The following is a 15,166-nucleotide window of genomic DNA, read 5'->3' on the forward strand; positions in this document are numbered from 1 at the left end:
AGACTAGAAGAAGGCACTGGATCACCTGAACAGGACTTACAGGTGGTTGTGATTCACCAATGTCAGGACTAGGAACTGAACTTAGGTCCTCTGGAAAAGTAATAATTGCTCTCAACCAGTGAAGGGGCCTCTGCTCTGTGACTATAAAGCATTACTATTTTACAGACACATTTGTGGGCGGCAGGTTTGGTATGGCTCAAATATGACTCATCTGGCATAATAGACAAGGATGCTAGGAGAGACTCGTCCCATTTACAGCTGTAAAATTTGGGGTTTGGTATTTACTGACTCATCTGTGTTTTTAAACCCTATATTTGAATGCAAGATGGACATTTGAGCCACATTATCAGTGGTGTTTAAGGTTGAAGATGGTACCGAGAGAGAGAGAGAGAGAGAGAGAGAAGAGAAAATTAGAGTGTGATTAATTCTTTTAAATTAATTAAAACCTATGTTTCTAGAAACTTATTAATGCCCAGATGTTGGAATAAAATCAATGCACCTCAGGTGCTGAGTGATACTCTTATATACTATGCCTATGATCCAAAACAAAAGGTTGAGCCTGGCTGCTGTTCTGAACAATGTTCCAGCCCAATGAAAAGCTCAGGGCTAGTGGCATGGCTTTACAGAAGAGGGCTTTAAAGAGGGATACCCATCCACCCCCAACCCCCAATCCCCGTACCTCCCACTCCCTTCCCTCCCACCCCTCCCACCTCTGTGTTCCACCTGAGATCAAAGCCTATTGTTTGGGGTAGCTAAATGGACAATGTGCATGGGATGCCAATTCCATTCACAGCAGGAGAGTGAGCTCTCACTGAAGGCAGAAACATTTTTGTCCCTGTCCTCTGCAAAACCAAGAGAGAACCCCAGTCTTGTTCATTATACATTTCCGAGATCCAAACCTTTAGACACCTTTTGGGAATCTTACAAGTTAGAAAGTTTGCCTGGAGGACTCTTTTCATTCTTCTCTTAAATAGGATGAACAAAAAACACCTACATGCAAGAGATCCTTTGCATTCAATTTTGTTCTTTTATTATCTCTTCCATGGGAAAAGAGGGAGGTTGCTGAGTGCAGCTGTTCGATACAATTCTGGGTTTTGTGCAAGCTGCTTTTGCGTAATGGTGGGCAGAGAGGGGAATACAAAAGATTCAGAAACACAAACAAGTCAAAAGATGAGCAGAGCTGAAAGTGAGTCTCTGGTGGCCACAGGTGATGGCTCTCGGCGACTAAAAACAGACTGGCTCTGGACACCAAGGGCATAGAAATGTCGGAGACAAAGTGGAAAAGGAGACCTGAGTTCAGGGCTTAATTCCCATTCATGAGATATCAGCAAATAAATCCAAAGATGACAAAATATTTAGAAACTTACAATGATGTCTTCACTTCATTTTAACGCCATATTAGTCTTCCTAAGAGGCATGTACATCCCTGACGGGGTGCCTATGACAAACCCATGGTCACCCAGCATTATTGTAAAACAAACTCTAGTTTCTCTTGATTGACAGCAGAGAAAACAGCACACTCCTTTAGTGTATTAGCGTGTCTGGCCCTTTAAATTTCAGCAGATAAGAGAAATATTGATGGGATAGCAAACATGTTCCTCATGGTCTTAAACCTGTGGTAAAATGGCGCTGACAGAGTAATTATGAATGTTTTATATGATCAGCACATATGTGCTCCTCGCTAAACCAATTTAATTCCCATTAATGTTAATCTCGTTAATACCCACTCAGAGAGCAAGGAGTACTCTTAATAAACCATTGATTCATTTGAGCCATTTAGACAGGGAAGGGAGGAGACATCATCATTCCATCCACAACCATGTCTCTTTTCTTAGAATATTTTCCAAACATTAATGAGCATTAGGTTATAATTCATATGAGAGGGAAATGTTGGACATGGATAAAGTGACTGAGTGACAGCTTCAATCTGTAAAAAATGGGGGAGCTGGGAAGAAGTTGTTAACTGAGGTCAGACCGGAGATACTACAAAGAAAAGGGGGGTTTTTTGTTTCTAAAATAAGGAAAATGGAATTCGTATTGATAAGTTCTAATTGAATTGGGTTTTTCTTTTAAAAGAAATAAAGAAGTCAAACCAACAGCTAGTAAGTGCTACTCTGCGACACTCCTGGTTCTATCTGTCCATCTTCTCTCAACAGAAGAGCTCAGTAATTTCTCTGGGACTCAGATGACCACCCATTGGTCAGATCTCCTTGTCTAAGCATCCTTTGATCAGCCAAGGGGCAAGATAGGCTCCCTAGAGGGCTTGTGTCCCCATCTCTGTGACTTCCTTGAATACAGCTTTGTAATGAGGCTGTGTGCCATAGGCCAGCCCGGGACTCACATTGCAGTGTGACAAGTCCCCCTTGTCCTTTCCGGACCACTCCGGAGCTTCTAAAACTCCAGGTGTCTTATATGCTCTAGCCGGGTGGGGTCGGGACGGTGTCATAAAATAGAGAAAAAGCAGCGGCAGACAGGATTTTGTCCAGGATCCACTGTCCAGCTTTAAGATGAGTCATTCGACCTCGCTGAGACTCAGTTTCCCTCATCTCTGAACTAGAAAATGATGATCTCGAGAAACACACTACATGCTTGCAGTGGTGGTGTAAGGGTCAAAACTGCCATCGAAAACGGCCCTGTGCATACTGAGTATCTTAGCTGAGAAACGACTTAGGAGAAAAGTGGCACAGGAGAAAGAAAACCGGAAGGCCAACTCTCAGTTCTATCAGGTCTTTGTGGGTAACAAGAGAAGTTTACCCTGGGGGGGGGTCCTAAAACAGTTTAGTGGGGTACTGGTGCTCATTCTTTGTGAATGAAAGCTCAGAACGCAAAGGAACGGGACATATGAGATGCTTAGATACATGAAATCGTCTTTTCTGCTATGCACATATTTGGTGCTGGTTATCCACGGGGACCGGAAGGAAAAAAAATACTGCAACACATACTCTTAATACACAAATATTAAACTGTCTTTTCTCTACCGACTGGTAAAAAAATATATTATATTTTGATATTATTTTTTTTCTTTTTAAATTATTTCTGCTATCCATCCCAGCCAAAGTCGCGGCCGGTCATCTGGTAGAACTTGCGGTTGAAGGGCCGGTAAAAGTCACGCAGCTGCCGCAGCACCTCGCGCGCGATGGTGGGGTGCGCGCGGCCCTTAGTTTTGCCCAGGCAGTGCGGCTTGCCGCTGCCCTCCGCCTTCTTGAGGCACGGGAAGCCCTTGGTCTGGTTGAAGTAGAAGTGCTTGTCGGTGATGATGCGCTTGAGGCCCAGGAAATCCTGCACGCGGCGCAGCTCGCCGGCCGGGTCGCTGACCAGCCGCTCCCCGCTCACGAAGAGCATCTGGCCGAGCGGGAAGTGGCGCAGCCAGGGCTCCAGGTGCTTGGCGTACAGGCCGATCTGGATGGCGCTCCAGGACGTGTCTATGAGGCCCGCGCTGCGGTTGCGGAACGTCAGGCTCTCGAAGCTGGGGATGTCCGGCCGCTTGGACAGCGTCTGCGTGTAGTCCGAGATGGCCCTGGTCACCGGGTCGCGCACCACCACGATGAGCTTGGTGTCCTTGGACATGGCCGAGATGCGCGCAGGTGCCTCCCGGGTCACAAAGTAGCTGGGTGTCTTCTCCATGGTGATCTGTCCCTCAAGGGTTCTGGGCATCAGATCCCTGAGGGAAAGCAAGAAGGCGTGTTAGAATCTGGAGAGTGAGCCAAGTCCCCTTTCGGACCCCAAGAACTGGAAAAAGCCACCCAGTCTGGGCTCAAACTTCCCCTGTGGGTGGCAATTCCAGCTCCCTGACTTCCTGAATGCCTGGTGGCAGTCTGCATTCCTTGAGCTCTGCATTCCTTGAGCATGTCTTTTAATCTTAACACTAGTGGCCATATGTGAACATACATATAAACAATAATCCTGTTCTTTTTGTATAGCAGAAAATACAGACAAACCTATACTAGGAAGTTTCTGAGTTCATCCGACTTAATTTTAATTCCTAATGTAAATAACGTCTGTTTTGTGCTAGTGAGTGAATCTGACTGTGCTTTCCACTCGGATTTGCATTTTATGCATAAGTCTGTGTTCCATACCATTGGGACAAGCATGAGACATAATTCCTCTGTCATACAGTTTTTGTGGCAATTACTGAATGCACCTCAAGAGCTCTGAAATGCTCCCAACACAGCATAAAGGCTCTGTTAGTTAGTTATCCAACTACAGTATGCAATGTCTCTGTGTCCTGAAAGAGAATTACATTGTCACAAACACAATTATAGTGCTATCAAAACGCATTAAAATACCGGATGCCATTCTGTCCAGGGCTGTCTCAAGTCTTAGAGTAGTGTTGCCCTCCATACAAAAGCTAATAATGTCTCTCAACAAGGATTTCCTCATTAACAATGGGATCTTTTAAAAATATTTATTGTTATTTTTTAAATTATAAGTCTCCCTGTGAGTTTGTACATAGGTGTTTCTGGTGACCAGAAGTGAGCATTGGCTCATCTGGAACTAGACTCAAATTTGGCTGTGAGCCCCCTGAGGACTCAAGTGCTGGGAGCTGAACTCCAGTGCTCTGAAAGAGCAACAAGTGCTCTGACCCACTTAGTCATCTTTTTGGCCCCTTCTTTTCAGCATAATATCAAAGTGTGTCCTCCCCTAATGATGATTGATTCATCCCTAATTCCAGCTACCTGCCTCCAGCAACAGTCCTAAAATATTATACAGAAATTCCAGGAATAAGCAATCCATAACGTTTATACCACAAGCCATTCCAAATAGCATAGGAGAATCTCCCAGAGTCCCCCTCTGTCTATGCCGGACACGAATCTTTCCTTTGCCCAGCACATCCATGCTGTATGTACTATTTGTCCATTAGCCATGTAGTGGCTAACTTGGCAATCACATTAGCTGCCACATTATCAAAGTTCCTATGTAGTGGAGGCCCCAAAGGGAAAGGGCAGCCATGAGGCACCAGAGCACAGCACACAGGAGCACACATTTAACACTGCAACTGCATGCAAAGGTACAGGGCATGTAGGGAAAGCAAAGGTAGCATGAGGGGCTGGTATTAATCTGCCTTTCAGACCCGTCCCCAACTAGTGCTCTTGGGAGGAGGGCAAACCTCATGGGTGCAGTGGAAATGGCTTTTGTCTAACACAAACTAGTTATCTGCACAACTCTTGAGGGTTCCATCTTGTCTGTAATGGTTAGAAAACTGATTATCATGCTCTAAATGCCTTAGCTTCTTTTCTTTTCCTTTGGAGTTTGCTTGGAGTCGCTTCCATCTAGGACTGATAATGTCTGTGTTGTGGACAGGAAGGGTAGTGTGATCTGTGGGTGCTTTCCTCTTTCCCTGGATGGTCCCTTTGCTGCACTAACACTGTCTTGTCTTGTGGTGATTTGGGGCAATTATAATTCTTCTGGGAACCATGTAGTGAGTACTCGCAGCTAGAGCTCCATTCTCAGCTACGGTTCCTGCATTCTTCCCTTTTTTATTCCTTCTTGGTTATGCCCCCTTTTCTAATCCACTGATTTGCATTTTAGTATTAAAATTGCCCCCCCTTAAGTCCTGCTTTGTTGGTCCCTTAAAATGGGTTTGATTGCTTTTTTTTTTTTTTTGCTTCCAATTTGTCTTCTCAAGCCATAAAGAAGGTATTTCTTTTTTCAAGACTTCCTTTTCAAGTGGGACTTGACCAACTTTCATAAGTACCAGGATTCTAGCCATTCTTCATAAATACCTATCAGCTACACTGAAGAGTTCTGCTTTCTCTTTTGACAGCTGTATTTATTGTTCATTTTAACAGCTGTTTTGCTTCCCTAATTTTGTAGTATCTATTTAACATTCAGACTTAAAGGGTGTATTTTTAGCACACATTCAGCACCCTGTGAGCACTTTTAGTGTTGGATGCTTCTCTTTGCTGGTGTCTTAGCACATGCCCCATCTTCACTGGTTGCTAAGTAGACAATAAGTGGAACATGTCAACTATAAAAGACAAAGCATGTCAAGTGACTCTCATGCACATCATATCCCCTCCAGGAATGCACAACAATGGCCAGTTTCATATAGGAGCTTCCCCCATCTACTCCCTAACTATGCCAACTGGATCGCTTTAAAGCCAATTGGCAGACATCCTCTCAATTACTTTGCAAGTATTTCTTCTCTCATGAGGGTTGTTTCTGGCACACATTCCTCAGCCTTGTGTGCCTAGTGCTAACAATGTTTCAGCTCACACAATAGTGATTTCCTCCCATGTTTGTCATTTTGGAAATCTTAATCAAGTGACTTTACTCTTCTTTGAGGTGGGCACGCTAGTTGTATATTTGAGCTATGGTGCTCAACTCCTATTTTTAACTCTGAAAGAACTTTGTGATTTATTTTATAAATTGATGCACCCTATTAACCGTCTCTTGACTATACCTTAAGATCCAGATGTAGGTGAGCACAGCTGGAAATGGGTGCAAAATACCTGAGATGCCTATTGCCCTTCCTCACCTGTGCATGCCAAAGACTGAGGAATCAGCTAGATCAAGCACTTCTGGAACTTAAGATGCCCTTGTACAACACAAGCCAGGAAACCTGGCCAAAGCTGGTTGGAATCTCCCAGTAAAAGAAATTTGATCAAATTTATGGGAAAATGTTGAGCTTTAAGAAAACACCAAATACTCTGGAGGGGCAAGGGGTGTGTGTTGACTTAAAAACACAGGGGCAGATTCCTGTCTCCTTGTCTATAATCTCTAAGTTATAACTAGTTTACTTCATAGTTTGCCTGGAATCTGAAAGAGAGAGCAGACTGCTCTTGGGAGTTCTTAGCTGGCTTGTCTCTTGGAGCAAATAGATCCCTAGGAGCCTTTCTCAGAGATTGAAGCTTCAGATTGTGCTTGCCCAAAACAAACACTACTAAACTGCAGAAAAAGAATCTGTAGTTTAAAAGCCTATCTCAAAGAAGTGCTTAAAAAGAGACAGCCCAACAGAACTTCTCAAGAAAGTCATCCTTATCACCTCCTGTCATCCATGGGATGGGGAAATCCGACTGGTTCAGTGGGAGGAAAGAATTTATTACACCATGGATAACAACCCAGGATCAAGAGCTGGAGACTGATTGCACAACGTGTGTGTATGTAGCTAATACCCTTAAACCTAAGGACACAGAGACAGACCACTTTATGCTGGGTACAGTTTACAGCAAGTTTTTAAAGCCCTCAAGAAGGAACAAAGGCTTTGAGGGGTGGATCTATCTAGATTAAGTCTTTTGGCTTAAAGATGACTAAACTCCAGCTAATAAGTACGCAAGGGGGCTGTGGTTTCACTTTCATCTTGCTAGACCAAAGGGAAATAAAATAATTTTGACCATTTGTAGAACTGATCTGAAATCAGAAAATGAAATTTGTGGCTTCTACCTTCTAACTGCTGACAGGATGGGGCGGGGAGAGACAAGCTGTAACTTGATTTACCTAAGCTCGGTTTTTTATTTCAACAGGGAAGTCAAGGCTTAGGCATCTGGCCTGTAAAGGACTGACAGAGCAACTCTGCTCCAGAGGGTTGCGCAGTGCAGCATTGCTCTGAAATGAGTGGTGACAGTGACCTGAGTCCCACTGGCAGGAGGACCCCCTCAGTCCAGACAACAGAACCCGGGAGATGCCTTCTCTGCCATGATCCTGGGCTATCTAGCGTTGGCCCAGTGGGTTTAGACATTAAGGAAACTTGGCTTGAATGTCATGAGCTGGTCAATGTCTTTGGAGAGACACAGACTGACTGGTTGTTTTGGGAGAGGTGAGCATAGTCTTCAATTGGATACAGTTACCAGAAAGAGCTGTTCATCAAAGTTTGTGTCTGCTTCGAATGTCATGCCACCATCATTTTGGAGCTGATATGTCATTGGGTAATTTCTATGGGTCTAGGGATTGTTCCTGTAGCTGTCTACACTACAGAAAATGTTGGAGACAAACAAGCCAGGACAGGCAGGCTAAGTTGATTGTTTTTTTCTACCAAAGCCAATGGTCAAGACCATAGATTCTGGTGGGAGTGCTAGAATGGCCTGGAGGTCTTTCTCTCTCCCCACTGAGGAGGGGACACACCACACTTGCCGTTATGTGGGGCCTCTGGCATAGTGTAAGAATCAGGATGCCCCTTTGGATTGGGTGGCCAATGCTTCAGCATTGGTCTGCATACAGACACCTCTGTTACTGGGAGAATCATCCAGAAGTAGCCTCCCAGGCCACTCAGCAACTACATTTGGTATGCTTCTAATCTAAATAAGAAGGTACAAAGGGACCCATGTGTTCAGGCATTCTTACCAATATTAGCCTATTTTCCCTGGATTCCCATTGTCCTCATGTTGTCTTCTTGATCCCTGTGTTCCCTATGTAACTAGTACCAACCTTTCTCCAGCTATAGCTTCAAATGAATGAATGGATGGATAAATGGATGGATGAAAGGATGAATGGACAGATGAATGGATGAATGGGTGGATGGGTGAGGGTAGATGGATGGATAAATACTCCTTTTTCTATTTGTTTTTATTAAATTGCATTTATTCAATTTTGACTGATCATCTCTTACTATAGAGTACATTCAAACAAATCCTACATTGCTTGTAGATATAAGCAGGCTGAAAATTTACAAAAATATAGTCTAATGATTCTGAAGGAGGAAAAAATGTTTAGAATGCATTGAAGAAACAAATTAATAAAATGATAAATTGGAGTAAATGAAAAGTAAAGATGTTCGTCAAGGGATACCATCATGTGGGTAAAGAGACAAACCCCAGCATGAAAGTATTTACAAACTGTATGTCTGTCAAGAGCCATATCTGTAATACACAAAGAACTCCTGCAAATCAATAAGTTAAATAAATAAACAGAATGAAAGAAAATGAGCAAAAGCCTTGAATAACAATTCCATAAAAACACAGTATTCAAATGTTTAATTAATTCTTGAGAAGTTATTTGGATTGATTATTTATCAGAGAAATGAAAATTAATACCACCTGTATCAATACCCCAACCTGACTCATCCACCCATACAGCTAGAGGAAAAGTAACTGAGGTTTTCCCAGTGTGAGTGAGGATGTACAGCAACTGGAATCTTGCTGGTGGAGTGCAAGCAGACACAGTGACTCCAGAACTGGTTGGCACCATTTACGAGAGCCAAATGCATATCCCCAGCAACTAGTGACAATGCATAGCTGTCCATCCATGGTCACATACTCATGATGGTCCCAAATTCAAGGTACCCAAATACTCATCAAAACCCGAATACACCCAACATATACGCCCAACACAGCAAAATCAGAATGGATGGCTTCACATCTGCCAATCACACCTGCTTGTGTCTCACAAAGAACACTAATCATCTCAGCCAGTCCTGGCACTGCGTCTGCCGTGTGACCTCTATGGTGGTTTGAGTGAGATAGTCCCCAAGAGTCTCTGGCACTTGAATACGTGATCCTCAGTTGGTGTATCTGTTGGTGGGGGTTTAGGAGACATGGTCTTGGGTGGTAGAAGTCTGCCACTGAGGTGGAGTTTGAGAGTTTAAAGGCCTACTCCATTCCAAGTATGCTCTCTTGGTTTCCTGATGATTTGAGATGTAAGCTTTTAGCATTCCTGCAGTCATGCATGCATGGTGCTTGCAGGCCTGCCTCTTCTCTGTGATGGTGTCAGACTCATAAATATCCCTCTGGATCTGTCAGCCCCAAATAAACCTTTCTTTCTATAGATCACCTTGGCCGTGGTGTTTTATCACAGCAACAGAAAAATAACTAAAATAGCATGCTCCATGAATGGTTGGTGATCAGAGCTCGGAAGATGGCTTCGTTGGCAAAGTGCTCGCCAGAAAAGCATGACGACCTGAGTTCAGATCCCCAGAAATACAAAAAATGTCAGACACAGCACTGTGTGTCTGTAACCCTGCACTGGGGAGGCAGAGACAAGAGCATCCTTGGGGCCCAGTGACCAGCATGTTCAGCTAATCGGTGAACTTCATGTCTGGCTGAGTTAGGTGAAAGATCCTGTCTCAAATAAAAAAAAAATGTGAGCCTCCGCATTCTTGTGTGTACCTCCCCTCACAATTGCAGTTGTGCACGCGCACACACATACAACCATAAAGCCAACAAAACCAAAACAAAACAAATAAACAAGAAGCTCCTGTATTGACTGACTGATACATCAAAACAGCTTCTAAAGAGATGGAGTCCACCTGTCCTGTTACTCCTCACACAGTGTATCCACTTTGTGTAAACCTGTTGGGGAGCTGTACACTGCAAATTGTGTAGTTTTATGTATTTATGTTATAGTTGAATAAATATTTCACTACATATTATAAAAAATAAATGGCCAATTCCCCATAAGGCTCCAAGAAAAGCATGTGTTTCATAAAGGCCAAACAAAAAAATAAATCACTTTTGCCAAACCCTGCATATCGCCAAATCGTAGGGTTCACCTATCTAGGATTCCTGGACCCGACCCATGACCACTATGCTCTTACCCCAGATAAACCATAAGAACGGGAGGTGTATAACCTTTATCATACATGTGGATGCCTCTTCCCACATCTGGGGCACAGAGATGGTCATTGCCACAGAGAAGGTGCTAAAGAATCTGGCCTGTACAGAGGGATTATCTGATGATAGCTCTGTAAGTGGTACTTGCAAAAGGCTTTAGAAATAATATTCTCATTTTATCATTGGAGATCTGTAAGAGAGATAAACTGGACCTATGATCTCCTCCAATATAATTAATTAATACTAATACGTATTACATAATAATACTAATATAATACTGAATGTATACTGATAATAATACCGCCTAGATGGTAATAAGCGGTCCTCTCTGTGCTTGGGACTTGTTTCTTCTTCCTATTGCGTCAGATAAGAAGCCAGCAATGAAAGGGGTTTAGAAAAGGAATCCGCAGATAAGGACTTAAAATAACAGCTTGGGCAACCAACCACTGGAGAAAAGAGATCCCAAGAGAGTGATCCAGAACACTGTGGAAGATTCAGAAAGGCCTGGGCTCAGGACTAAAGACAATGAGATGAAATACTTGTCTGCCGATGTGAACTACTATGTGCCTCTGGACCAGTGGCTCTCAACCCGTGTGCCATGAATGAGTCACACTGTGGGGTCTAAGCACCTTTCACAGGTGAGACCAGTGCAAAACATATTTACATTACAGCTCATAAGAGTAGCAAAATTACAGTTATGAACTAGCAACAAAAGTAATGCTATGGTTGGGGGTCACCACAACATGAGGAACTGTACTAAAGGGTCTCAGCATTAGGAAGGTTGGGAACCACTGGGTTGGACTGACATGATGAGGACACAATCAATGACATGCCAATGACTGTACAGGTGAAGTTAGGTGGACGAATGCTTTAGAAAGCTCTTCCAATGTAATCCGGGTGTGAGGAGCTTATCGCCAAAGGTGGCAAGGACAGAGGAGGGGAGAGTAAAAGCCATGTTCAGAGCAGGGACATGAGGATGCTGTAGATGATTTATGTGGGGGTGACGTGGGTGTTTCCAATGAGGATTACAAAGGCTTAAAGGCACAAATAATGGCGACTTTACAAACTAGCAAGTTTGGGTGCTGTGCAGGTGGTAATCCTTCCCCACCCCCACCCTCATCCCCCCAAAAAAGAAAATAGAAACACGTATGTAGTTTTCTGTTTGGTGACGTTTTAATTGCTTGTAAAAAGAGGTTATTTATTCCCAAGAACACAGAGGGAGACAGCATTGGTGTTGCTCTGAAATGTGGCTGTTTCACACTCCTGTGAAGACAGTCAGTACGGCTTCATAGGAAACTCAGAACGCAGAGAAACAATACAGATTTCAGCTACTTTCTGTCACTAATAAGCTGTGTGATTTTAGGTAATTCTTTGGGCCTCTGTTCAGCAAAGCACAATTGGTTCCCTGTATGATTCAGGACACTAATTTGTCTAACTAGGTGTTCTGAAGAGTAGAAACAGAAAGATAAGGGAGTTGAGGGCTGAGTGGATTCTTGCATTTGATAAAAGCAAGTTTGTGACAGAGGAGACCTGCATCTATCTCATGCTTCCTCAAAATCAGATGAAGTTCGCAGATCGGGCTGTGTTACAAGTAACAGAGCCAGGGAAGTCAAGATTCAAGCTTAGGTCCTAGGAAGAGCCTTACAAGAAAGAAGACAATGGACACTTATGAACCACTTCACACAGACTGGGGTGAATCATCACTCTGGTCTCACAACCACTGGAGCAGCTAAAAATGAGAATTTTCCCTTCAGAAGACAGAGAGGCAACATGGTTTGTCCAGAGTTAGTTATGACTGACAGGACCAGAATAAAATTCTAGGTCTTTCTCCTGTTATAATACATGTTCTATCAACCCTTCCAAATACCCAGGCAGCAACGGCGTGACTCCTTCTATCAACGGCACTGGCCATCTTGGACATTGTGTCTAAATGTTTAATTATTACGTGCATTTCTTTCCTCCCATTCATCTTGGCATGTAAGCTGCCTGTTCCAAAAGCTGCCCTCTACAAGAGAAGCCTAGCTGCAAGGGGAAGTGCTGAGCTGCAACTCAAGGGCGATTTACCTTAAGGGATCGATAAATCTGGTCAGTTTGCATGAGCATGCTCTCAGTCTGTCTCCCGTGTCTGTTTCTGCAAGCCTCCGGCTGCAAAGTTACAGCAGCCAGGGCTTTCTCTCTGGATGGCCAATGTCTGCAGGTAGTCCCTGGAGATCCCTAAGCGTGTGTCTGGAAGGGAGGAAACCACATTCAATCGGGAGCTGTCAGCTTGCTGTCTCTGGGGCCAAGGCTTGCTCATGTTAATATTTCTTTTCCTGCTGCCGTGGATGTGAGACCCCTCTCAAACCGGGACTCGTGACTCTCCACAGGAAACTCCTCCTGCTGATGTTTGAGTTGGCTTCTGAGGGAGAGGGAGGCTGATGTGATGAACCAGTTCCCACACTGAACAAACTTGTATGGAACACTCTAATAATCATACTGAGAGACGTTAAATGTTCAGTTGAGGGCCTGGGATACTTTCCAGTGCTGTGGACAGTCAGTGCCTTCCAACACTCTAAATGATCAAAGGACACAGGAATGGAAGTGATTCTGACTATCCCCGATTCATGATTCATCAGGCACCTGGGTTTATTTTTAGAGCAAAACTCGGAGGGAGTAGATAAAGTCTAGGATTCTTGGTTGCTGATTTGGAGAAACTTGGGAAAGGCAGAATATACATCTATGGTCATCAACCAAAAAACTACCTTGAAAGAGGAGGAAAAAAGCTATCTTGGGCCCCATGTTTAAAAAGTGGCCATGCCTGTGAACACTGATGATCAACCTCCATGATCATATCAGTCACTGATGATCTAAAACAGCGGTTCTCAATATGTGGGTCTTGACCCACACAGAGGTCACGTATCAGATATCCCGCATGTCAGATATTTACCCTATGACTCATAACAATAGCAAGATTACAGTTATGAAGTAGCAATAAAATCATTTTACAGTTGAGGGATCACCACAACACGAACTGTATTAAAGGGTGACTGACGTTAGGAAGGCTGAGAACCACTGATCTAAAACTAGACCAGATTCCCACAAGTTTCACTGCCCCCCCCCACTGAACTTCACTAAAGCCTCCTTCTCGGATAAAACATAGCTTAAGATGAAGTTTCCACCTCTGTTTATGTTGTCACAATTGCTACTTCAAAGTGCTATCTGACCCATGGAAGCAAGAGCTCCTCTGTATGTCTGTAAGACCATCAGTGTCTAAGAAACCACATGGATGGGTAGGAATATGCCACTTTGCTCCTTCATAGAGGGTGAAAGCCATCTCTGAGACTGGGGTTTCTTATACTGCTCTGCTTTGCCTGCAGCTCTTCCGCCGAGTTTCTGCCTCCTACCCTAGCAGGGCAAACACTAGCAAGTGTGCTAGAGTTTGGGAATAAAGACTCTCAGAGACATGCATGGAGAAAGGGAAAACCCAGTTAGGCTACCACTGGGGAAGAGAGTTAAGGATGGAGCTTTAGACTACATTAAGTGCCCAAGCATCATAAAAGTTTAAAAGAAAAGAAAATCACTTTTATGCTCAGCTAAGCTTCACTTCACCTGAAGCAGGGTCAGGATGACGGGATGCTCAGAAGTACAAAGATTCGAGAAAACTTGCACCCACCCCGGTTCTTAGAAAGGAACTTGCATGCTCATTTTAGCCAAATTACTGAACAAGTCAAGTTAAAAGCTCTTGAATGAGTCTGTGTATTTCTTGAATGAAGTCTGTGTATTCTGAAAAAAAAAAAGTTAGGAGCATCTAAAATCAGAACAGAATATGAGTCTTACTAAACCACATTTAATGTAGTTAAAATTGTGACAAGTCCCAGAAATAAAACAGCAGCGTTTCACGTGGTCACGAGAACCAATGCTGGAAATTCACAAGCCCCAAGGAGGGGTTTGCATGTTTATGAGCAACTAACAGACAGACAGACAAGACAAACCAAGAGATTAGAGATAGACAGCAGACACCCAGATACGGGAGAAAAAGAGACAAATCATCCATATTCCCCACTGCTGTCTTCTGAGATGCTCCATGGAATTGTAGCCTTGGGACAGGGGACCCTGAGAAATCCCCCAAGTTCCCCAGTGACTTCCCATCACACTTGGTTCTAAAGTTTCCATGACACAAAGCTGGCTGAGATCCTGTGTGTCTTAACCCTTAGTTCACTAGTCTGTTTTACTTCACATTGTCCATTCTAAAAAAGACTGTGCCCAGAGCATAGCCATCCTGATGTTGGTTCCTGAAGAGTAACATTTGTCACTGAGCTCCATGGGCATATGCCAACACAAGACAGCTGTAACTAAAACACAGCCCAACAACCGAGGGGGACATTCCCTAAATGGCTGCGGAACCAGGAAGATTTGTTAAACGTGGGTGCTTGTTAAAGTTAGATTCGATCCAGCTCTCCTCAGGTTACCTGGGGCTTTAACTGCTTAAGTCAACTATTTAGAAGAAAGTGGAGTTTCTAATGAAAGCGTGGAGACCATGGGCCAACTTGGGTAAACACTTGGGTCCTCAGAGACAGCCCTGGCAACTCCCTCTGAGCTTATCCTGGCCCCCGACAGGAGTTTCATAAATGACGGGTTTGAGGACTCTATCGCTGCTGTGTTATTGTGGGCAGGGTCGTCAGCAAGGCCGCCTCATCAGCCCA

The 15,166-nt window shown here is 43.8% G+C and overlaps 1 protein-coding gene across 1 annotated transcript in view; it reads right to left on the bottom strand.

The window, feature by feature from the left end:
* Nucleotides 1-1,004: 1,004 nt before the first annotated feature.
* The window catches only part of Hs3st3a1 (heparan sulfate-glucosamine 3-sulfotransferase 3A1), an 87,154-nt gene continuing 72,992 nt past the window's right edge, over nucleotides 1,005-15,166 (bottom strand). Inside the window, exon 2 of the mRNA XM_021178009.3 lies at nucleotides 1,005-3,661. Within this exon, the coding sequence (XP_021033668.1) occupies nucleotides 3,040-3,661 (622 nt within the window). The 3' untranslated portion in view covers nucleotides 1,005-3,039. The remainder of the gene's footprint in view (nucleotides 3,662-15,166) is intronic.

This window comes from Mus caroli, unplaced genomic scaffold (genome assembly GCF_978045245.1).
Source record: "Mus caroli unplaced genomic scaffold, Mus_caroli_1 scaffold_13, whole genome shotgun sequence".
In the NCBI taxonomy this organism is placed as follows: Eukaryota; Metazoa; Chordata; class Mammalia; order Rodentia; family Muridae; genus Mus; species Mus caroli.